Source organism: Sebastes fasciatus, chromosome 6, assembly GCF_043250625.1.
Source record: "Sebastes fasciatus isolate fSebFas1 chromosome 6, fSebFas1.pri, whole genome shotgun sequence".
NCBI classification, from domain to species: domain Eukaryota; kingdom Metazoa; phylum Chordata; class Actinopteri; order Perciformes; family Sebastidae; genus Sebastes; species Sebastes fasciatus.
Window position 1 is genome coordinate 25,392,491 of NC_133800.1, and position 25,193 is coordinate 25,417,683.

Sequence of the window (25,193 nt, forward strand, 5' to 3'; positions counted from 1 at the left end):
GAAAATGAAAGATGGAAAGCATTTTACTGTGTTTTTTTATAACTTAGAAAGTATATAGCAATTTAGTATAAAATATATAGCTGGGCTGTCAATCGATTCAAATATTTAATTGTGATTAATCGCAAATTAATCACACCTTTTTTTATCTGTTCAAAATGTACCTCAAAGGGAGATTTGTCAAGTATTTAATTCTCTTATAAACATGGGAGTGGACAAATATGCTTGCTTTATGCAAATACATATATATATGTATTATTGGAAATCGATTAATAACTCAAAACAATGACAAATATTATCCAGAAACCCTCACAGGTACTGCATTTAGGGTAAAAAATATGCTCAAATCATAACATGGCAAACTCAAGCCCAACAGGCAACAACAGCTGTCAGTATGTCAGTGTGCTGACTTGACTATGACTTGCCCCAAACTGCATGTGATTATCATAAAGTGGGCATGTCTGTAAAGGGAAACTTGTGGGTACCCATAGAACCCATTTTCATTCACATATCTTGAGGTCAGAGGTCAAGGGACCGCTTTGAAAATGGCCATGCCAGTTTTTCCTCGCCAAAATTGTGCGCAGGTTTGGGTACCATTGATTTCTGAGGTTTTCTAGTTTCATATGAGACCAGTATCTTCACTCTAGTTTTATAACTGAGCCCCCTACAACCGAAAAATCGCAAGTTGCGTTAATGCGTTAAAGAAATCAGTTAAAAAAGATTTGCATTAACACGTTATCAAATGTGAAATGTATTATTATATTTTAGCCAAATTTGCATTTCTGTGTATTTCTCATTCAAAATAAAAATAAAACATGCAAAAAAATGTGCAAAAAAGGCCAAACAGTACACATAAATGGAATGTTTTAAAATAATTTATTAGGAATTTTAAAAAGTTTTTTTTTTTTTTTCAAAGGAATAAACATGACAGGAAAAAAAAGAAAATCAGAAAATGTTACAGTGTCGACAAGATTGTTATTTTTCAGTGAAAACAGCATCAAAGGATGAACTACCGTGGTAGCCCGCAGCAGTGTGAGCGAGTGTATCAAAATGTAAAACCCGGTAATTCGTAGATCGAGAGTGCTTTGTTCTTAAGCTAACATTCGAGGGAGAACACATTTATCGTGATCGGCCAGTGCAACGTCCTAGTAGCTCTGAACACAATTGTTTTGGTCTAAAAATAGCTGTCACATTGCTACAGTCTGTGACCTCCAGTGGATATGCAGTGATGGATTGGGAGGGGGGGAAAGCCACCTTTCTAAAAGGTTCAACCATCCACACTTTGACATAGATGTTAATGTAATAATAAAAACAAGTCAGATTAAAATTTCACATTTGCAACTGAGGTACAATCCCCCCAGAAAAACAGCACATGGCACATTGGAAACCAATGTGATTAAAACCATATGACACGCTCACACAAACATCAACGCAGCCTTCCGTGCGGATCAGTCATAACACGACTGCTCCTGCACACTACTCCTTCATTTCCCTTCACAAACAATCATCACATATTGAAAATCACAGTTAAAAACAACAATATGACAAAAGTAAGAAAACAGCATGTTTTTTTTTCCCCCTCTTTCCTGATAGAGGATTTTCACACCTAGATATCCCCCAAAAGTAAAGTGTTGCTCCAGACTCAGCCTCTCTCCTGCTCAACTCAAAAGTGTTTCAACTCTGAGGCAGTTTTTGAAATGCAGTAACAGAATCAAATGACACATCCTGTATAAAATGCCCGGAGAGGAACTCAGCACGCGGCTGGTCTAATAATGACAGACAAACATACTGAAATGTTCTTGACCTCCATGTGAAACTATGATACGTAACAGTCAAGCTTTCCAACACATACGGATTGATGAAAGAAGCAATCGTATTTTTCCTCCAAAAGCCTCCCACACACAAACATTAGCGGAGCCCCCCCCCCAAGAAACCAGAGTCATATTTACAATATTTTACAAAATTGTACAGCTCATGTAGGCCTATTATGTAACTGTGACTAATGACCTTTGTCGTCCAATATTAGTGTAACAAGTCTTTGTTAAAAACCTACCAAGATATACACTTTGTGACACATTTTCAAGAAATAGTATTAATCACAAATGTTTTTGTTAAAATTCAGTATGAACTAGTGACAAATATACAGTTTTCCAGTACAAATTACAGCTCCTGACCTTCAAACAGGCTTCACCTGGAGACTTTTTCTCCTCTTCTCTCAGAGAGATCAGGTTCAAATAACCCAATAAAACAAAACAGAAAAAGAAAACAATGCAGCCATCACAAAAAAAAAAACAGCAAGGTGAAACATAACGACAGAAAAAAAACCGACTAAAAATACAGCATCTGTATGTGTTGCTATTACATGAAGTGATAAACCTTTTCGCTCCTTTTATGAACCTTTTTTTTTCTCAGGAGGTGGAGTTTAGTGAGGCGTCAGTAGGGTGGGCTGGGTTCAGGCTGACACCGGGGTGGAGGGGTGGAGGTTCAGCTGCACCAGCCGGAAAGGGGGACTGGACAGAGACGGGCCAAGATCAGCTCCAAAGCAGCTTCAACTCCTTCCAGCTCTCAGTCTACAGCTCTGCACTGACACCAAAAAAAACACACCTGTGTTACTGACAGGGTGATTCCCAGTGAAACAGTCCTTTATGTTTAAAACAAGACAATGACTTACACTCTCAGTGATATCCGTTAGTGAAGGCCGTGGCGATCAACGGGCCCTGTGGGGAGCAAGCAGACAAGTTTCAACTTCACTATTTTGTTCTCAGGCTTTCATTTCAACTATTCTCAAATCTGAATTTCTTCTTTCGGGGTTGAAGGTGCTAATCAGGGAAGTGAGCGGTGCAGTGTTTTTTGTTGGAAAGAATAACTGCATGCATCCTGAGTCATGATGGCACACAGCTGAGAAGCACATGCTCATGAATAAGTGAATTTCCATTCACTAGTTTTAATGCAAATTTTGAATAAGGTCACAAATTTTGGGGAAAAAAACCACCAAAATATCACAAAAAGGTTCTATGGTGGAAGATGTATTGCTAAAGAGGAGCAGAGCGGTGAATGAAACAAATAAATGAGGGCGTTGCTGGACCTGCTTTTGCTTCTTCTTCTTTTTATTTATGGCATAGTGGATTCATCATCAGTAACAATGCCAGAAACTTCCCAGCACTACTTGCTTTCTTGCAGAGATTTAGATGAGAAGGATTGTTCTCTTTGGACAGGGCCAGGCTAGCGGTTTCCCTCTGTTGCCAGTCTTTATGCTAAGCTAAGCTAACTGGCTGCTGGATGTAGCTTCATACTTAATAGACAGACATATGAGTCGTATTAATCTTCTCATCTAACTCTCAGCAAGAAAGCTAACAAGCATATTTCTCAAAAAATGTTGAACCATTGCTTTAATTCCTCTGCTGCCCCTCAAAAAACAATTCAAGACAGTAACTTAAATATAATAGTAAAGGGAAAGCAGCAACAACATGGCATGATTATACCAGAGTTACATAAGTGTTGCGGCTCTTTTGATCATGTAATCTTGTTTCCTTAAACTTTACATTTGGATAGAAACATACCTGTAATTTCATTGGATGCCACAGTCACATGACCTAAAGCTTTAAAATATGATGAGGAACAGGGACAGAAACCAGTCTAACCCATGGATGTATATTAAGATCTGGATACGGTGCCACCACTCAGCCTTGCTTCCAATTTCTTCCAGTGGACACCTCGATAGTATTGCAGCAAAAAATCCCCCTGCGGCCCAAAAAGCACTGTGCCCCATAGACCACCATTATAAAAGAGACGTCTGTAAAACTGTTGACAGGACACCTCGAACTGCAAACAAGGTTGATTATGACTCTTTCTATTCTGAATTTTTGATCCATGAAGGTTTCATATTTGTAAAACTTTCATCGAGCCGAGTAAAGCGATTTTAAAGTCTGTGATGTTATCACAATGTAAGGTCTATGGGCTGAGAAACACTACTGCACATATTCAGTGGGCTGCCTACTCCGGAAGTAAACCTGGAAGCTATCATCTTGGGGTCCGGTATCCAGTTCTAATAATACATCCATGGGTCTATCACAGAACTGAATTTTCGTGAGATAATACAGTAATCAGTAGAGAGGTCATCTTACCCCCAAACTGTGGCTGAATCCAGTGCTCGGGGAGGGGCTTGCAGCGCTGAGGTAACTGCTGACAGCTGACTCCTGACCGGCGTTTCCATAAAGATCTGCCATCGGTCCCGGGCTGCTTGTACCTAAAAATCCAGCTGAGCGAGAAGGGTTGGAGCCTAAAAGTAAAATTTTAAATTGCCTAAAATCAATACACTTATATGACAATGGATCCAATGACCACATGTAGTGCGAAAGGATCACTCATAGCGAGAAAGAGAATTATCCCCTGACGTTGCAGTTCCCGTCAGCTCTATGGAGCATTTCAGCGTCTTTTGGCTCATTCTTTCGCAATTTAACTGTTTTGGTTCACTCTGACTGCTCTCATCAGCGTTGTTTTCTGTACTGTACACTAGCTGCCCAGCACCAAACAGCTGACAGACAAAGTTAGCGACTAGCTGGTGAACATAGCGGAGCATTTTGCAGCTAAAAAGCCAGATATTTCCTTCAGGAGTTGGTGGTGGAGACCAAATTTGGAGCTAAAAGGGAAGTTGATACTGCAGAGCATCACGTTGCTCACTACTAAATTACATATCGTGTAACAATATTAGTGTTAAGTAAGAAAAGTAAGCAAGTACTGGTGAAAATGGGCTAAAAAGTTTAACCATTTTCAAAACTGCTTTTGTAAATCAATCAATACTTTGCACATTCCTACACAAACTCTGCAGCTCTTCCACTTTAAACATATATTTTTTAGGGCCGCAACTAACGATTATTTACATTGTCGATTAATGTCATAGAGGAGTAAAGAAACCAGAAAATATTCACATTTAATAAGCTGGAATCAGAGAATTTTTACTTTTTTTTCTTGAAAATTTACTGAAACCGATTATCAAAATAAATTAGCTGACGATAAATTTAATAGTTGACAACTAGTCGATTAATTGTTGTAACTCTAATATTTTTGTGTATTTCTTATATTTTTATTTCATATTTTCTATTGTAAATTTCTATATTTTATATTATGTCTTTTAACTTTTGTCCTGTTTATTGTTATGCACCAAATCACCAAGGCTGTTTCTGATACATGATGGCATTGTCATGATCAGTGTTCATACCTCTAACTACTGCTGCTGCCGCCGCTGCTGCTGCCATTGGTCCGTATGCTGTCAGAGGAATGGCTACAGAGACAGAAAGGCAAAGATCCAGGTTAAATGTCTTGGTGTGCAAACACATAACAACTAACTAATAACATGACTTAAAGTCTCACTCCAGTGACCCCACGAACTTTCTGATAAATTCAACAAAGCTTTTGTGAATACAAGGAAGTAGAAGTAAGAAGTGTCAATGACTAAGTACTACAATGACAAGTACTGCTGATGATTATATAAAACAAAGACAGAGGGATCGGTGAGGTCACTGCAGGGAGCCTTTAACGTGAACCCTTCCTCATCACTGTCAGCAATCCTGCCTTAAGATAGAGACTGAGGAGGACCGACAAACACAAACATGCAAACCAAAGAGTGTAGCAGACTGACAACATGCTGCTTGTAAAGTCCAGAGGAGGGACCGACTGACCTGTGAGCTCAGGGGGGTGGGGTGAAGTCAGAAGGGGAGTCCTCTCTAAGTGGAACTCTAAAACAGAAACATCAGAGTGCTGTTGAGACACACACGCCACCACCGCCAGCAAGGACAAACACACACACACACAGAGGCAGGGAAACACCTCCGAGGTGACGACAGGAGGTATGGAGAGCACATATCGGAGTACACAAGGTTTGAGGGATGCAAACAGGAGTTCAAGGATGGAAGAACGCTTTATAGTTAATAAAGTGGTGTTAAAATCAGTATTAAATAGCAAGAAATACAGCAAATGTTACAATTTTGTCAAACAAACTAAGAACTTTAATTAAAGAGTGTGCTTTGATTTCATCAATATGTAAAACATCTAATTGTGGATCAGATTATCTTCATACACTCAAGTAGAAATAACTACTGCCATGCTAAAAACACACGCACACAATTCCACTCCTTGATATTTACAAGCAGACATTTACACTCACAGTGTTTCACGTGCTTCTATGGAAACATGTTTGTATTTGTGACAGTGTGTCTACTGTCAGGTCAACACACAACTATGCTGGATTAAGTTTATTTATCAATTCAGAAGAGCACTGACACCAAAATCATCCTTTCGTCGAATACGGGGCTACACAAACAAATACATATTAAGCTATGCTGCAACTATTAGATGGGTCGCTGTGAGGTTTGCAAAGCGGGGCCCTCGATATGGCCTGCCAGATGTTAGCACATTTTTTGTTTTTTTTGTTTGTTGTTACTCGGTTTAGTGAGTGGAGTTAGAGTGAAGGTACTGGCATCATATGAAACTAGAAAAGCCTAAGGAATCCATTGGCATCCGTGTCATACTAGCTTGGGAAGGAGGGTAATTAACTGGTTGGTACATTTTTCCCTCTCTGCCATATTTCTCTTCCATAATCTATGTTAGAATATTCTAACTAGCAGCAAATGAAAGGTTAACGTCTCAGTTCTAAATAAATATTAGGGCTGTCAGAGTTAACGATAATAATGCGTTAACGCAAATTTGTTTTAACACCACCAATTTCTTTGACGCAACTTGCGATTTTTAGGTTGTAGCGAGCTCAGTTTTAGAGTGAAGATCCTGGTGTCAGATGAAACTAGAAAACCTAAGAAATCCATTGGTACTAATCATGTCATACTAGCTTGTTGCTAAATAACGCTCCAAACTTACGCTAAATTTTGGCGAGGAAAAACTGGCATGGCCATTTTCAAAGGTGTGTCTTAACCTCTGACCTCAAGATATGTGGATGAAAATGGGTTCTATGGGTACCCACAAGTCTCCCCTTTACAGGCATGCCCACTTTATGATAATCACATGCCGTTTGGGGCAAAACCCTGCCATTTTTTGAATACAGGATAAATGTGTTATTTTCGGCTATTCTTAAAAATGGTGTATTTGAATATTTCTGCATACTGGGGTCCCTAAACAGTCTTGGAATTACATAAATTGGGTATCACTGGAAATGAGCCCAACTGTATTCAGCAGGTGGGTTTTAAGGGGTTAACTATGTAAAAGCTAAAATAATATTCAGTTCAAAACTAATGGCATTCCCATCAGCCTCAGATGTAATTTGTTTGGTGCTAATTAGCAAATACTAGCACGCTAAACTATGATAGTGAACCTTCTAAATATGACCTGCTTAATGACAGCATGTTAGCACGCTGATGTTAGCATTTAGCACCGCTGTGCCTAATCCCAGCCACACAAAGCGGCTAACATGGCCGTTGACTCTTTTTAAATGTGAAGTTGCCCAACACAGAACATAAGTAGTACCTGGTAGCTTTTTTTAAATTGTATTATCATAATTTGTAAACAACATCAAGACTTTGCTGCAAATCATTTAAGATTATTTAACTATAACAAGCACAACTTTCATTCCCTTCTATTCCTAAATATAGTGTATGTTTGAGTGTGTATGTGCTACAAGGGACACAAGGATGATTTTAGTGTCTGTGCCGCATGACAGGTGACCACTGAGCCAAACTCTTAAGAAATGTACTTTTATGTGTCACCGATCACCTACAATGGTGAACACCTGCAAACTAAATATGGCTGTGTATCTATTTCTCAGTTAATGTGACAGAAACAAGTCGGAGTGTGTCGGGAGCAGAGAGTGTGCTGTTATTACCAGGGAACTGGTAGGTGTATCCAGGAGTGATGCCAGCATAGCTCCGACTGGTGTAGGTGGCTGTCTGGAAGCCTGGATAACCTGTGGAAACATAATAATTGCTGTTAAAATCTGGATCACTGCAAAAACACCAATCATAGACTGTGAACGAACGCCTACATGCACAAACTGAGTAACAGGAGTGTGGATGTGCTGCCCCCTAACAGTGAAGCCTGGTACAGTCTGTGACACGCAGGTGGGTGATATTCTACACCTGTGCTCTGGATTTCTTCACACAAGGACAAGACTGAGCAGCTTCCCGTCTTTTGTCTTCGGTTTCACTCTCAGCCGTGCACATTACATAGAGATTTTCTTTTTATACAACACACTGACACCTGGAGAACTGACCTCAGAGCAACATTCAGACAGATACAAAATAATGTTATGGATTAGGAGCACCACAAAAAACTATTTTAGTTTATTTTTCTAAAGCGTGGTGGCATATCCGCTCAAAGCAGTGACATACTGAAGAGGAAGGTGCTGCTCTCAGACTGAACAGTAGGTGGCAGCATTGGTGTGGCAAGTTTAGCTTTAGATGCACTAACAGGTCCTGACTGCTGTGAGTACAATACAGATCTGTTAGTGAGTTGGCCCTACTGTACGGGATAATGTTCACGGCAACGAGGAAAGTAAAATCATTAAAGGGCCATTCCACGAATTTTACACCTGAGTTTACTCGTCATGAGGAGTAGTATTAGTCAGGTTGAGGTGAAAACAGTTGTAAAATGTGGAGGGAGATTTCCAAAATGTTTATGCCCTGGTGATGTCATCAGGATTATCTCGGCTCGAGCTCGAGACAAAGACATTTTTACCAGAAAGCCCGTGTTACAAGCTAGAGGTATGTGGTTTGAGGGATTGCATTATGGGAAAGGTAGAAACCAGTGTTATTGGAGCATATGAGTCCCAAAACTTTATGGAAGTGCAATACTAACTTGCTGGAGCACTCATTGAAATGTGAAATTTAAACTTTCATTACATATTAACCATTATGAAACTATAATGTAATGTATAACTGGGATGTATCTGACTTATTACTAGTTTGAATATTAGGGATGTGATGGTACCGGGGGGGGGGGGCTCCAGACAAACGGCATCTGTCGTCCCCGGGGACGATAGAAAATGTGTTCAGGACGCCGTAAACTCACTATCGACGTGTCCAGAGAAGGCACCCTATTCTTTCCCCCTGATAATGCTAAATTGTGAACTACAAATCCATGTTGAAATCGGCAGGATAGGAACTAGATAACTTCAGCGGTTAGCTCTGTGCAGCACTGTGCTGGTTACCGGCTGCTAAAAGTTAGCTAGCTCTCGTCTCGATGTGCTACTGATTTCCATTATGAAGCTCTATTAAGTAAAAATTAGTATTGGGCAAAGGTAAATTATAACGTTATCATGATGTGTTCAAATGTAATCTTATAAAATGTAGTTTTTGGACAGTTGTTTGAAGGAGAGGTTTTCACAGCAATACAAAATAGATAATAGAGAGGGAATTATGACCTGCTTAATTTCCTAACAAAAACCAGTATGCAAACAGTAATAAAGGAGTGTATGTTGACGTACATGGGATTCATTGTTTTGTTTTTTACCGTGTTATCGAATCGGTATCGAGTTATTGGTATTGACTACTACATTTCTGGTATTGTGACATCCTTATTGAATATGTTTAGCTGCAGGTATTGACAAGTAAAAAACACTGCATATAGCTTAACATTCACAGTTGTGAACAGTTTCTACGAAACAAGAGGCTTTTTTTCCCACACCACTTCTAAAGTCTGCGGTCGGGATAATCAAGGCTGCATGGTGGAGAGTTGTGAGCTGAGTCAAGCAGCCCAGTTAAGTGGTCAGCTTTCTCCCCATGAGGCCCCATGTGACCTTTGAGACAGCTGCGGCCTTAGTGCAGGAATACTTATTGTCATGTTCATGTGCCGCCACATCCTTCCTGTCCTGATCAATACTAACTTACCTAGCATACCAATGCCCAGCATGAAGGCGTCCATTCCATAGGGCATCACGCGAGAGCGCCCCCTGGCAGAGCCCGTGGGGGACATCACCTCCTTGGGCTGAGCTTTCTTACACTCCACCTGTTTCCAGACATAAGACAAATCAGTACTTCTAGTTTCTACATAATATTAAGAGTGTTGTTTGTTTTTTTCACAAATCGAGCTGCTCACCATTTTGTTGTTGATCTCGTGGAAGTGGATCTCGCAGACTTTCTCCACCACATCCTCGTTCTCAAATGTCACGAAGCCAAACCCTGGAGAGAGGGCAAGGCAAGTTTATGAGTTGGACAATTTCACACAGTACGGTGGATTTAGACAGTGGGCCTTTTCTGTGCAGCAGTACGGCTAATAGTCTCCAGTAATCAGTACTGTAATAGCCGCTTAACACATTTGCCCCCCCCTTCAACTCCCCCCCTTTCAATGCTGCTATTCTGCACTCATCCTTTCTTCCCTCCCTTCCTGGCCAGAAGGCCCGGGCAAAGCTGGTAGGCTGTCATAATCGATCAGTCCCAGGGTGGGGAGGAGGTGCTTAAGGAGGCTTTATCCTGATCCAGATTAACGGACTGGCTAATTAGACTAGCCCCGTTCGTCTCCTCCAGCTCAGCCCACAGGAAGGAGGCCCGTGGGGGGTGGAGGGTGATCAATAGATACCCTGGAAGGACTGGAGGACGAGTAGTAAAACCGACAACGAAGAGGAGGAGAGGTGTAGGGGATTGAACGGACAGGAAGATGGGTCACTCCGTCTCACCTCTGTGTCTGTTGGTGGTCTTGTCGAACATGAGCATGGCATCGTCGACCTGGGGGGGAGACAAACAACAGTTTTTTTAGGTGGCGCTCTCTCTCTCTCTCTCTCTCTCTCTCTCTCTCTCTCTCTCTCGCCACGCGGCATATTGCCTGACCTCAGCCCTTCTCAAGTTCTGCAGGGAGGCTCAGCAACAGATGGACAGAAAGGAGGGGGGAGAGAGGAGGGAGAGGACTGGAGACGAGCGACAGGTTACGAAGAGGAGGCAAATATGAAGAAACACTGTACAGCAAGCCCTGGTGCTGTATGTGACTCACAGACATAATGGGTGGCATGAAAACTTGGAAGTCCTATTTACTGCTAAACTGCCCCGGTCACAATCCTTCTCACAGAGAGCCCATAATCCGCCCGCCTTTCTCCCCCCCTCCAAAGTTTGACATTCCCATGGCAACTGTACAAAAAGTCCATATAAAAGAGCTCGAGCCAACATCAAATATGCTTTATGAATAGTGGGAGAGTGCCAGTCAGACAAAGAGGGCCGCAAAGAGAGAAACACTGACAAAAAAAGGAAAAGAAAAAAAAAAGAAAGTAGCCAGTCACAAGCAGAAAGGTGAATCCTGTGGGCAGGTGGAGACTCGATGAGAGGGGAGAGCTGATAGCGAGAGGAATAGCGACAGGTGGAGATATGGTGAAAGAGAGCACAGAGAGTCCTGTAAGAGAGGGGGAAAAAGATTGGGTCAAAGTGGAAAGGGAGGAGAAAGAAGAGACAAAAGGAGAGGGAGAACAAAGAGGCCTGGAGGCTTTGTTTGTTGGCACAGTCAGCCATAATTCCTCCTCCTCTTCTCCCTTTGACCTCTCCCTCCGGCCCGGCCTCCCTTTATAGAGCAAAGACACAGGTGTCTATTCTATGCACACACACACACACACACACGGAGTGAGTTTCTTATGTCAAAGTTGACTTCTGCCGTTTTCTTCTCCCCCTCTCTCTTGTAAAAAGCTGACATGTTTATACTCCGGTCGGCACACAGAGGTCCAAATAAACATTTGGTAAATTAATCTGTGCTCTCGGTCTATAATAAGTTTACTGGATATAGTCCACTGAATGATTTGTCATAGTCACGCAGCACACAGTGTGTGTGTGTGTGTGTGTGTGTGGACCCCCAAGGGCAGTTTGCCTACAGAAAGGTCAAAGGTGAGTGAGGAGTGTCAGCGTGAAAGAGGACCTGTTCCTCTGATGCTTCTCAAGTCACTGCTTCCCTCCAGTCTGACATTTGCTCAACGCCTGCAACATGTTCAACTCTCTATCTCTGCAAATATATTTTTGCCATTTTAGCTGACGCTTTAATCTAAGAGGCCCGACAGTAGGAAACTCCTCCGATTGCCACATTTTTAAACGATCAATTGTACAGAGAGCGAGGGTCAAGAAGACCGCAACACCAAGAATGTGATTCACGCTAGAGATCTGAATTTGAGCTGTCGGTAACAAACTATACAATCCCAACGTGAACACCCAACCGCCCTGGAGGACGCAATCACAACATCACAACATCACAACAACGCCCGCGGTGCCTGCTAAAACACCGCACACTGAGTTGATTGCACACCATTGCTTGATATTTCAAACGCCGGGCATTTTAATGGCGTACCGCCGGACAATATTCCCTCTTATCCTTTTTTTTTTTTCCCACCTCTCATCTTCCCTGTTATCCCCTGCCCATCCCTCTCCGCGCTCCTTTGTCCTCACCAGGACGGGACACAAAAGGTCCAGTGAGGCAGTCTAATCAGGAACTTCCATGGATGGCTGGAGCCTACATTTCACCGTCCATCCCTCGATATCTCTCTCGGCAAAATTCATCTCGACGTTATGATTGAGGAGGGAGCACGGGGAAGCTCGAGGCCAAACCTTTGGCACTGAAAATAAAGTGCCACGCAGACAGGAAACGCGGCGGCTGAAAACGGACGGTTTGACTTTGAAAAGTTTTCAAGGGCTCGAGGAGCAGATTGTCCACCTGCGATTTGCCGAAAAAAATTATATGATTTTTGTTGTTTTTTGTCTAATTTGTTGTGATCAACCAAAACCTCACATGGCACTTAAATCACACATATTACTGAAGCTCAGTTTCACATCAGAAGACACATTTAAGGGTGTCCAGAAACTTCCAGTATGCAGATAACTTCTGGACAAACTAACAAAATATTTGTCCAGCTTTGTACAGAGGCATAATGGCGCCCGTAAATCCCCCCCCCCCTCAAACACCATCTTTGCCCCAGTTCCCTCTCTTACGCCTCCGCAAACCTCTCTCAATCAGGCCCTCCCTCTCTAGCCGGTGCCTTTGTCAGCCCAGCATCTATTCTCTGCCTCATGTCTGTCAGAGTCCTCAAAATATCCAACAACTTGGAAAAAAACTTTATAATATAGAAATATAAAAAGCACACACAAACAAATGCATTAAGAAAATGAAGCCTGAGTGGTAAGTTTGCAGGTTGTTGAGCTTTAGTCGACTTGCGTTTATTGGTACTGAACTCCCGAGTTGACCCCCACCCAACACACACTCATGCTAACACCCCCAAACACCACCTCATCCCTCCTCCTCCAGAACAAAACCCCCTTACCCACAGAATTACTTAGGGACAATGGGCAAGCCAGGTCACCACGGTAACGGGCCAGGAGGGGGTTGTGGGTAGGAGCAGCTGTTACATCAGATTAATTCAGATTCTGATAATCCCTCCTCCTTCCTCACCATCACCACACACTCACTACAAAACTTTTCTCCCCCTCCCTCCCCTCTCTCTCTCTCTCTGCTCCCTCTTCAAGTCCCTCTAACTTCGCCTGCTGCTCCCGGAGCCTCTCAGCCTCGTTATTTTTCCCTTCCTACCCTTTCCAAAGCGTTTTCTCTCCCTCCTTTCTCGCCCTCCTCCTCCTCCTCCACCTCCTCGCAGTAACCCCTTCACTTCAAGGCGGTCGCTCGACTCCAAAGTGAAGTTTTTCTCAGAGAATTTGTGGTGAATCAGACTCGGCGGAGCTGGTGGGATGTGGTACTAAGCTGTCGATTTGTTTCCGCACTAATGCCGACGAGACAAACTTATGTGAATCCATTATAACCGACAAAAGTAATCCATTCTGATCAATATTGCTGATACTCCCGACAACTTTAACACTCTCTTAAACATCACTCACCTTCCCAAACTGGTCAAAGTACTGTTTCACATCCTCGATGGTTGTGTTCACTGACAGGCCTCCCACAAAGATCTTCTTGGTTCGAGTCACTAACTGTAAGAGGAGGAAAGGCACTGATAAACACTTGTTTTTCTACTGACTGACTGTTACCTTCTTATACATTTTTAATTAAATGATATATCTTTTAGGATTGCAGTTTAAAAGGGCAACAGCTTAAAGCTTAACAGTACTGTAAAGGTTACTATAATTATTAGAAATTAGAATCAGAAATACTTTATTGATCCCCGAGGGGAAATTGGGGATTTATTTACATACATATAATTAATTAATTAATTTATATTATTCATAATTTATTTACATACATATAATTACATCTATCTCTCGTATAAATACATTACAAATTACAAATATATACAATCACTTTTACTGATGCTGTAATTTTTTTCTACGTCACAAAAATCAAGTTATTACTTTTCCCACTACTGCCCCCAAAATCACAAGCACAACAGTCATCATCCTCTCGTTAAAGGCTGATTTAGATGAAAAATAGAAGAAAACTTCACTTTCTTCAGCTCTGAATTTAAACTTGCAATTTTATTTGTAATTTTCTGATTATCTGGCGCAAAAGAAAACAGAATTACACACTTTTATTTAACATTAGTGAAGCGATCAGTTCAAGATGTGTCGTATCAAAGTGCTATAAAAGTATCTGAAGGAAATATTGCTCTCAATAAACAATCACAATTTTTTTGTAGGTAGATAAAAACTGAGTAATGTGTTGTTTTGAGTGATTAAATAAAGTGTTTTTACCGCATGGTTGCTATTCATTCATCTGTAAAGTGTACGATATACGTATGTGTGTGATCTCAGGAGAGGCTTGAAAAGAATCATGCAACTTTTCACTGACCAACCGTAATTATGTTGAATATAAACCCACACATTCATCATTATAATTTTTTTATATATATATATAATTTTGCTTTATTAGTCAGGTCCACTGACTAATGAGGGTTAAACACTTTCCCTCAACCTACTCACAAAACTCATTTCTTAATGTTACCTAATTCTGTTTTATGTGTGATCTTTGCTGCACGTGCAGCACACACACAGTCTTTGAATAAAACACACTATTGCCTGTGTTGGACACAAAGCAAATCCTGAGTGCAGCAAACACTTGGCACATGTAATTATTTTTGGTCTTTTGCATCACTTTCACTGACTTTCTTTCTTTCTTTCATAGCTATTTGAGACGAGACGGAAAAATGAGCTTAGTCACTCAAAGGGGAAGACAAGCAGCCTCTAACAACAGTTTTCCTTCAGCGGCTATATACAGTTTATATATATACACGAGATATGAAACTTTTACACATCCTCTAAATGCGACATGTCTTGTTGTTAGTTGACTGTGAGTGGATAAAATTTTTTCTAAGAGTTCAGCGATGAATCACATACAAGGAAACAGGTTGTCAGCTAGATTTACACCCATTAACAATAACACTGCCACTACACAATATACAGTGTAACGCAATTTAAGCATACAAGTAATGCCTGTTTTGTACTAACAAGTGATGTATATATGTAAGTCAAACTAAGACATTAGAACATTATTACAAATTTCCAAATAAAATACATGTTTTGCAAGTATTTATTACTTAATTTCTTTATTTTCTGCACTGTCTACAAGAGCCACCTTTTTTCTTTTCGTTTTTTAGCAACGATTCACTTTCATTTCCATTGTGCAATGCATCATGGGACATGAACAATCAGCAATTTCAGTGATTCATGTTTGTCTTTTATGTTTTTTGTGTTTGTTTTATCATTGTGAACGCTTGACACGTGGCACTTTTTGCAGCGGGGCACATGATGGGTTACCAGAGCCAATGCCACAAACTATGACGCAGCCTGCGAATCTGTTGTGTTAAAGCTGCAGTCAGTAACTTTGAGCAAATATGATAAAAAAGTTATTTAAAACGGTCACTATATCCTGACAGTAGTGCATGAGACAGATAATCTATGGAAAAAAAATCATGTTCCTCTGTGTCCTCCTAGTGCTCCTAATGGCATTTGCAAAATTTCACCGTGCCCCAACGAAAACAACCAATCAGAGCTGAGCAGTCTCTACAGCAGCTGTCAATCACTGCTCCCGAAACTCCGATCAAACGGTCAAACTAGGCAGCGCTGATCAAATATGAATCAATATTCTGTTACTGTAATGCCTATTTCTCAACTCAAATGTTTTTAGAAACATCTTGCAGTGTAATGTTTAGCTGTAAAATTACTGAAAAAGTTTGAGACCCGGCAGCCATGTTGAGATCAGCTGAGGAAATACCAAGCACCGCCCACCAACCAGAGCAAACTTCCTCATTTTACAGCATAATAGTACACTAAAACAGTGGTTCCCGAACTTTTTCACATCACGGACACCTAAACTGACACAAATTAAACAATCATTTGATAATATTTTGTCCCCCAACTGATGGGATTTTTGCTTTTAGATGTTTTATTACAGAAAGTGGATGAAACCCATGACCACAATAGCCGTACATTCTGTCATTGTGTTACTTATGAATGAAATTATAGTGAAAATAAATGATTCCCCTTTTTGCTGGGGACGCCCTGGAGCCCCCTCAAGGACCCCACTTTGAAAGCTACTGCACTAAAATATGTTTCTGAAAACATTTGAGGCAAGAAATAGGCATTACAGTGATTCATATTTGATCATCGCTGTTTGACCGTTTGGTCGGAGGTCGCGTGTTTCACGAGCAGTGATTGACAGCTGCTGTAGAGACTGCTTGGCTCTGATTGGTTGTTTTCCTTTGGGCACATTGATATCTTTCAAATGCCATTATGAGCACAGGGGGACACAGAGGAACATGATTTTTTCACAGGTTATCTGTCTCATGCACTACTGTCAGGATATAGTGACCGCTGTATTAACAATCATATTTGCTCAAAGTTACCGACTGCAGCTTTAAGGTGTAAATGTTACAAGGCTACACCAGTATTCCTTCATGCTGTTTGCCTCACTAATCTATCCTTTTCTATTTCACACCATGTTGTTGTTAATGGAAGAGACAAACCGGCTAAGATCAGGACACAGTGTACTTGAAACACAATACAGACCTTCAGGTAGGTTTAACAATAACGAGTGTCTCTAAAGTTGTGAACCTTTTTGTTAACACATGATCACATAACAGTTCAGTGATGTCAGCGCCGCTCATGTTCATCAGATTACGAGGTATTAGCCCCGATGAGAGACTGAAGCGCTCGACACGCACACACTCACCTGCTGTAAACAATGCAACTAACACGGAGGGGGGAGATGGTTTGACTCACCTTGGGCTGCGCTCTGCGAGGGAATGCGACCTTTGGATCAATCTGTGGGAGAGAATACAGAAAAAGAGAGGACAGGTTTAGCGTTGCGTCGTGATACAGTTGAACTAGCAACCTGTCGCCTTCCCTTGGCGTACTCTGACATCACACCCTCATCTTTCACTCTTTAACGACTCATTAATGAAGGTGTAATATATCCTCCTCTTGGCCTAGCACCACCATTTAGGATTCACCGATCCTAAATCAAAGCCATGATGTCAAAGACACCTGTCTCTTTTTTAAGGCTTATCGTTCTAGGGCCTCGCTGTGCAGGAAAACACAATGACACCATTTATAAATGTGAAGTTGACATCAAACGCACAGTATGTTCTCAAATCAACACACTTTGGTGATGTTTTCTCATTATAACCTACTTGAGACAGTAAACCAGGTTCCGACTATGTCCTGGTCTGAACGCACAGCTGTCATTTGTTGATGTGTGTGTATGTGTGTGTAATTAGACAGCGATGTGGTGGTAAATGACGTAAAGGGGGATCAATTTAACATCCAGTATGTGATGATGGTCGGTTCACAGAAATTACATTTTTAAAAGAAACATCCTTCTTCTAGTGGTATCTAGTTGCAGATAGTTTTGGTTTTATTTACCCAAGTTCTGAGACATCAGCAATTACAAATTATATATATAAAAAAAGTCTCTTTCGAGAAACAATGTCGCTGTTACTCTGAATTATCCACAAAACACGCTGTCAACAGTTCTCTTAGGTGAACTGTTAATTTGGTAGAAAGTAGTTTGAATGAAAGCTGGTCACGGTGAGGTCCGTGATTCATCCAAAGTAACTGTAACTTTGTTTCTGGAAAGAAAATCTCAAAGGCAGATAGGGGAGACCGGGGTTGGTTGGCACATTTTTCCATCTCTGCCATAATCTATGTTAGAATATTCTAACTAGCAGCAAATGAAAGGTTAACGTCTCAGTTCTAAATAAATATTAGGGCTGTCAAAGTTATCGATAATAACGCGTTAACGCAAATTTGTTTTAACGCCACTAATTTCTTTGACGCAACTTGCGATTTTTAGGTTGTAGCGAGATCAGTTTTAGAGTGAAGATCCTGCTGTCAGATGAAACTAGAAAACCAAACTAGGCAAGTCATAGTCAAGTCAGCAAACTGACATACTGACGTTGCCTGTTGGGCTTGAGTTTACCATGTTATGATTTGAGCATATTTTTTATGCTAAATGCAGTACCTGTGAGGGTTTCTGGACAATATTTGTCAATGTTTTGAGTTGTTAATTGATTTCCAATAGTAAATATATACATACATTTGTATAAAGCAGCATATTTGTCCACTCCCATGTTGATAAGAGTATTAAATACTTGACAAATCTCCCTTTAATGTACATTTTGAACAGATAAAAAGAAGTGTGATTAATTTACGATTAATCACGATTAACTATTTGAATCGACTGACAGCCCTATTGATTAATAAATATATTGTATATATATTGTATATTAGGATGTGTGTGTGTTTATGCATCTATGTACAACATAATTTTTTTTGGTATGCATTCTTGCTTGTTTATATTCCGGTATGTGAATGATGTAAAGATTGTACGTGTGTGCAGCTGTGCTCAGGTGGAATGCCCGGGAATGTCCAGTGAACCCCTGCCTCTCTCGTCACTACCATGCGACATGTGATCTCCTGGAATCTCACACGGGCACTACAATCACAAACACGCCTCACCTCGGCCGAGGAGAGCCCGAGAGGGAGGACAAGCGTGTCCGAAAGAGAGGAGGGGGAGGAAGACGGGGTACAGAGGAGAGAGGGAGCTGTCAACCAAACCACACTGACGGCAATTTTGTTTGTTTGTTTTTGCGTCCCTCCTGCTTTTGACGGGAAGTGACGACGACAACAACAGGGACCATTCATCCTCCTGCACGCTTTTAGGTGATCCGGATCGTCCTCTGCCCTGCAGCTCCTTACGTTTACACCCAGGAAAAAAACACCAGCTTAACCTTTTTTTGATATTAATCTCAACACTACATCTACAAACAAAAACAACAATAGAAATTGATACATAACGTGGTCGAGCCCACTGAATATCACCAAGGTTAAGATTGGAGAGAGAACCACACCATGCCATGAGGATGCAATCACAGACAGGCTGTAAAATTGGAATTTGAGACCTCTATATTAGTCTATACTGGTCTAATAGATCTAGAGAACAACTAGACTACTCCACACTGTACTGCTGTTACACTAACAGATGGTGAGACAGTACAGCGCTAAGATTAGTCCGTAACCATGAGAGGGTAGAGTTGAACTACAGTAGAGAGCTAAAGCCTCTAAGGTAAACCACATGCGTTTACCAGAGTCAGGGTAACAGTGTTGTTTCTACTTGAATAAAAAGTTCTCCGCAAGCTTTTTCTTTATTCTTTTTTTCTTCTGTTCTAGAGAGCAGAGTGAGAAGACTATAGGCTAAGACTGGAGGATCAGATGCAGAGTCTACTGTTTAGTTTCTATGGTGGCTAGACTACTCTGATAGTCACCTCCGGTCACCAACCCTCCTGATGTCCAACACTCCTGTGCACATTCAAAAACAAACAGACACACACACACACAAACAAAATCAAACACATGGCAGCACAAGGCACATCCGTGGGGAGGAAATTGTGGACGTTAAACAGATAAAAGTGGCTGAAATCGGTTTGTGTCGTTGGGGGGAAAAAATCACAGCAAAGTCAAGAGAAGTATTTAAAGTCACCCTCTGCTTAAAAGATTGTTTTGCTTCTTGTTAAGGCCCCGACACACCAAGCCGACGGTCGGCCGTCAGACAGTTTGGGGCCGTTGTGAGCGTCTGTCGGCTCTTGTCGACCCGTGTCGGAGGTGTTTTGGCCGTTTCAGCATGTGGAGTCGGGGGCAGAGCTCGTCGGTGAGAGAAATCACTCTGATTGGCTGTTCAGCTTAAGCAAATCAGTGCACGAGAAGAGAAACGGACGTGAGGAAAGCAAGACAACGAGTAAAGTCAAGAGGAAAAACACAGAAGGCTCTTTTCATTTTTCATTTTCATCTCATCTGATCATTCCAACACATGGATATTTTCACAGCGACATGGCCATATGGAATGAAGCTAAGTGGTGAGTGAGAGTGGTGTGAAAATGGTCGGCAAACGCTGCTATTTTTCATGTACGTATCACTACAACAGCTTGTGTATCCACCGTACTCGGTCTTCCGGTTTCCCTTTTTGAATAACAAATACAGACTACCACCGCCTGCTGGTGTGGAGAGTTATTTCCCCTCACACAGGCGCAGAACGTACATGCTAACTGGCCGTCGGCTGTAGTCTTTGCGGTGTGTTCGAATGCAACTTTTTGGCCAAAACAAAGGCGACGTGAGGCGACGCAACAGTCGGCCTTTGTCACCCCTAGTTCTCTGATGTCGGTTTGGTGTGTCTGGGTCTTTACTTCACCAGGACGTTTGAGCTTCACTGTGCAGAGTTTGACACTAAAAGGCATCTTATGAGGGGAGATGCCTCTTTAGTTTTTGTACTTACCTAAGATTTAACAGTTTAAAACATTTACGTACGAGCATGATTTGTGACACAACTAGTCTGGCAGCCAATCGTGGCCCGGTGTGCAACTTACACAAGTGTGATGTGGAAACTTGACTTGACTGGACTTTTTCTTTTGTCAAGTAAGAGACATCTTGTGTCCAACAGTTAAAGGTGCTATTGATAAAATGTATAACATTCAGCCACTAGATGTTGCATTCTCCCTCCTCCGTTCCACTGCATTCACTTCACAACAAGTGGTTGCCAGGCACTTAACCCAGTTTTTTCAAGTGGCAACTTGATCACTGACAACCCAGAGATATCACGTGATACCAACGTCGTTTTACTATTGGCTCACAAGCCTTGTTAAAAGTGGGAACCAAACGTCAGATATCTTCCACAGAGATAAACAAAACATTCATTCTGGACCCGCCAAAATTTTTAACGTGATCAATTCACAATCATAATAGTTTTTTACGAAAAGACATATTTTTATTAGGCACCTTTCTAGAAGCTCTGTGGATATATATATTTTTTTAATATTTATCTACATAAAAATTTTATCAATAAGACCTTTAAACTTTTTAAACAAAAAATATTTTATATTCTGGATTTTTTTTCAATGGGGGAGAATTAGTAGCTATAATTTTGAGAATTTTTAATAAGGTAATTAAACTTTTTTTGTGGAAAAAACATATCAGACAACTTATTATTCCATGCAGTGTTTTAAAACAAGTCTGGAGGGGGTCTTTAACGTAAAAAAACCCTGTTTCTCCTTTATAAAGACATGTTTAAGGTGTCATAGAGGCAGGGGCCTAACCTCTCCGCACTCACAGCAAGTTAGAAGCTGAACGTAATTCCAAGAGAGGTTTATGAAATCAGGGCAATCCCCTTTGACCAACTCCATCCCCAGCTATGCAACAGTTGGCCGAGCGCGCTGCCTGTCACCAGCCTGAGCCGGGAGTGCACTTAACGCAACATACCGATTGGGCGGCCACATCTCTGAGGAACAACTCAAGCTTGTTGACTCCAATCCTATTAGTTAGGAGAGCCATACTAATCACAGATGGGGTTATCCTGCCTCCCCCCCTCTTCTTCTTTCCACTCAGGTCAGCATGGAAATGGTTAACGGGGGGCCACAAATATGCCTGATGCAACTCTGCAAAGAGCTGTGTGACTTTGTTGTCCGGCGCCGTGCACCTTGGAGCCGCGATTGAATGGAAACTTTGTCCCCACAAAGGTGCAGTTTGCATCGGCCGTCACTGACTTTACAGATAGCAGGAAGCTGGGAGGTTCACCCAAAGGGGCAACTAACGGAGCAGCAGTTACATAAATCACAGTAAAACCTGCCTTCCTATACTGGTCAAAACCGGGGCCGCGTCTGTCCTTCAACACAATAAGTACCAATAAATTCCTCTGCAGCACTGTATTTGCTCTTCAGCCTCTTGGCCGTGCAAAGCTCCGTTAATTCCAGTGCCGGAGCGGTTCAGTCGGTCACAGCATGGCACATTCTTTCTGTTGCCACTGGAGAACTTTTCTCTCCCCTCTCTAACAGGATAACCTGTTAGCATGAGAGAGAGGGAGAGGGCGGGGGTGGGGGGGGCAGGGTGAGCAGTCTAAAAAGGCCTACTCTACTCACCATCCAACCCCTGTGGCTGATCACTGAGCCCTCTCCACGCCAAACACACACTCTCTGAGAGGCTGAGAGGCTGCCACAGCCCCCCACCAAAACGGCACCGACCGACACACCCGACTGCCGGCCACAAGGGGCCCCGCCACGACCCACGAGGCTGCGCACGGTCAACACATGCACAAGTTAAGAGGAGAAGCTAGAATTAAAAAAAAAAGGGACTCGTCATCTCTGGAGTCTTCCATAAATAAACTTAATAAGTTGCTCTTTAGGAGAGGCGACGCGAGGATAAACCGTCTAATATCTGTGACTGTTTATGCCGTCTTGATTTCTGGTCTCCAAGAAATGATTGTAAACGATGTGCATTGTTATCTTCCTTTCTTTTGTGACAGAGCCATTCTTCAACTGTGGAGGGGTGGGTGGGGGAGTGGAGGGGGGTCACTATGGAAACAAACCCCATGGCGAGTTAGTGGCGTCCAACCATGATGCCGCTACTTGTCATAGCTGTTGTGCCTGCAAGTGACACTATAGCAGTAGGGCACTGGGGGAAACCAACAACAACAAAAAAACACATTCAATTTGACTTCTCTATCAATCAACTTCCTGATATTGGATTCATAAGAACAAAACTAATATCCTTGTAACTTTCTACAGCAAAAACAACCTGTTTTTTTTCCCTTCTTATTTCCTTCTTCAGCTCCTCCACTTATCCCCCAAAGATTCGAGAAGGTGCATCGCTCAGAGCACAAAAGGGGGAAAGAAGAAATAGCCTCCCCTCATTTCAATACAGTGACTAACCAGCAGCCATCACCACTCCCACAGAGGAGAGAGGTGGGGGCAGTGGTCCCTATGGCGACCAACGGGCCACATTGTTCCCAGACCGGCCCACATTCATTACTGACAAAAAGACACACACACACACACACATACACACACACATTCACACTGCAACACAGGCGATTAATGCATTTTTTAAGTTACAATTCACATAGGTGGAAGGGCTTCATCATCACTGCACTCACAGTGTTCGTGAGATCAACAGGAAGCTGTGAGGTTCGTTGCTGCTTTCACACCTTGATGGTTTCAGGTTGCGTTTGCTTCTTCCATTGAGAAACTTCTTTTTTTTAAAAGGGGGTCAATTCAACCCCCTTGGGACAGAAAATAAAGCAGGAAAAAAAAAAACTTCCTAGAGGCCAAATCAAAGATTGGCAGTGAGAGCAACCCTGTCTGGTTCCTCTTGTTTCTATGGAAATTGACACTGGGTGACATTTTCTTGCCTGTTTTGGCTGAGGCGAGAGAGAGAGCACATTCTCCCGTGTGTCTCCTCCACTAGTCGTGTAAAAAGTGCTCACATCTGAGACATAGTTTGAGGAAAAACATCAGCACAGTGGAGCCTCAGTAAACATACTAAAAATGTAGCAATGATACACCTCTCTAGCGGATTATTGGGAAATCCACTAATCAAACACTGAGCAATGGGATTAGCCGGTGGTGGGAAGTAAATACAGAGAACTCACTGTTTTTGAGTCCAACTCGTGCCTGGTTTGGGCCAAAACTTTATCCACGCCGGCCTGATCAACAAAGGTGACGAATCCAAACCCTCTGAAGACACCAGGGGAGGAATACGGAGAGGGGGGGGGGGGGTTAGGTATTAATGACACAGAAACTGATGTTGGCATGTAATGATATGTTATGAGCAGAGAGAGGAATCACGGAGGGTCAGATAAACTTTCAGCTCCGGCGTAGAAAGCCGGCCTCCACAGCGGCTCCCTCACCTCGAGCGCTTAGTAACCGGATCTCGCATCACCATACACTCCTTCACCTCGCCGTACTTGCAGAAGTACTCCTTCAAACCCTCTGGGAAAGCCAAAAACAAGTTTGAGAGAAGATTAATTCACGAAATGACAACTTTTTTTTTTAATAAAATCAGCAAAGGAGTTTGGCTACAGAGAGTCACAACTTTTTTTTTTCCTCCTCTCTGCTGAGATTTCCCCTCACCAAACTTCATAGGTTTTTTTTTCCAATTAAATGTGTCAAGCATAAAATGATGGACTTAAAAAAAACATAATAATTCCAACTTAAATTTCTTGCTACAAACTGAATAATCTAATTGCACCCTTTTTTTTGTTAAATGAGTTTTCACAAGAATCACTCGTTCATTCTATGGGATCTCTGAATGGGTGCATTCATTCTGGGAGCAGGATTCATACTCAAAATAACACAAATAAACAAATACAACATAAGCAAACATTAATAAATACAGCTTTTCAAATAAGCTTCTATTAGATCCATGCCAGCTAGGCTTCTTAAAAGACATTTTGTGAGTGGTGGAAAAAAGATTTACCTTGTGTTGTTTGCCAGCTGAGTCCACCTATGAACATTTTGCTGTGGAAAAAAAAAAAAAGATAAATATTTTTGCATTTTTATAATTCAAAAAGATGAATATCTAAGGGGTCACACAGTAAAACAAAGTTGTTATTGAGGTTTTGCAAGTGTAATATCTCTGATTTCACATGAAGGCTCTCTGTGTGGAGGTGTGTGTGAGTCTGGCTGCACACCACCAGAGACTCTCCTCCTGTAGAATAGCAGGTTTGTTTCTGGAGCAGAAGTAGAGGAAAGTTAAGTTTTCGTTACCAGGGGTCGTGAGGGGAGTCCGAGGTGGACACTAGGCTGCTTTGGCTCCCTTCCGTCTCCATTGCGTGTCCTCTCTGTGGTGTGTTGTTGTGAGTTAGTGCTGAGTGAGTCCGAGCCGAGCCGAGCCGAGCCGTGTAGGAGAACAGGCGGAGAGTGAGTGAGAGAGAGGAGCTGGGCGGGTTTGGCCCGGGGTGACAGAGAGGGAGAGCGGGCCAGATGTAAGGCTGGACAGACTCCACCTCCTCCCGCTGCTGTCTCTCTCACA

General features: G+C 42.0%; 1 protein-coding gene across 3 annotated transcripts; it reads right to left on the reverse strand.

Annotated features, from left to right (window-relative positions):
• Nucleotides 1-854: 854 nt before the first annotated feature.
• Nucleotides 855-25,193, reverse strand: msi1b (musashi RNA binding protein 1b). 3 transcript variants are annotated; one of them, XM_074638742.1, is made up of 15 exons: nt 24,929-25,193; nt 24,639-24,679; nt 24,070-24,151; nt 23,812-23,896; nt 17,121-17,162; nt 13,785-13,877; nt 10,613-10,661; nt 10,036-10,118; nt 9,828-9,945; nt 7,826-7,906; nt 5,676-5,732; nt 5,216-5,278; nt 4,122-4,276; nt 2,669-2,714; nt 855-2,575 (listed from the first exon to the last, which is right to left on the reverse strand). In XM_074638742.1, the coding sequence occupies exons 1-14, from the start codon at nt 24,988-24,990 to the stop codon at nt 2,673-2,675; spliced, it is 1,053 nt and encodes a 350-aa protein (XP_074494843.1). In that variant the 5' UTR covers nt 24,991-25,193; the 3' UTR covers nt 855-2,575; nt 2,669-2,672. The 3 variants fall into 3 exon arrangements, with proteins under 3 accessions (XP_074494843.1, XP_074494844.1, XP_074494845.1); XM_074638743.1 differs by having other exon boundaries at nt 855-2,580; nt 4,122-4,255; nt 24,929-25,190; XM_074638744.1 differs by having other exon boundaries at nt 855-2,580; nt 24,929-25,186.

Coding starts and splice junctions, on each gene's coding strand:
- msi1b (XM_074638742.1), bottom strand. CDS start 24,990: ATGGAGACGGAAGGGAGCCAAAGCAGCCTAGTGTCCACCTCGGACTCC. Junction 10,119..10,612: donor GACCACCAACAGACACAGAG/GTGAGACGGAGT, acceptor CCCTCTCTCCAG/GGTTTGGCTTCGTGACATTT. Junction 4,277..5,215: donor GGCAGCAGCAGTAGTTAGAG/GTATGAACACTG, acceptor TTTTACTTTTAG/GCTCCAACCCTTCTCGCTCA.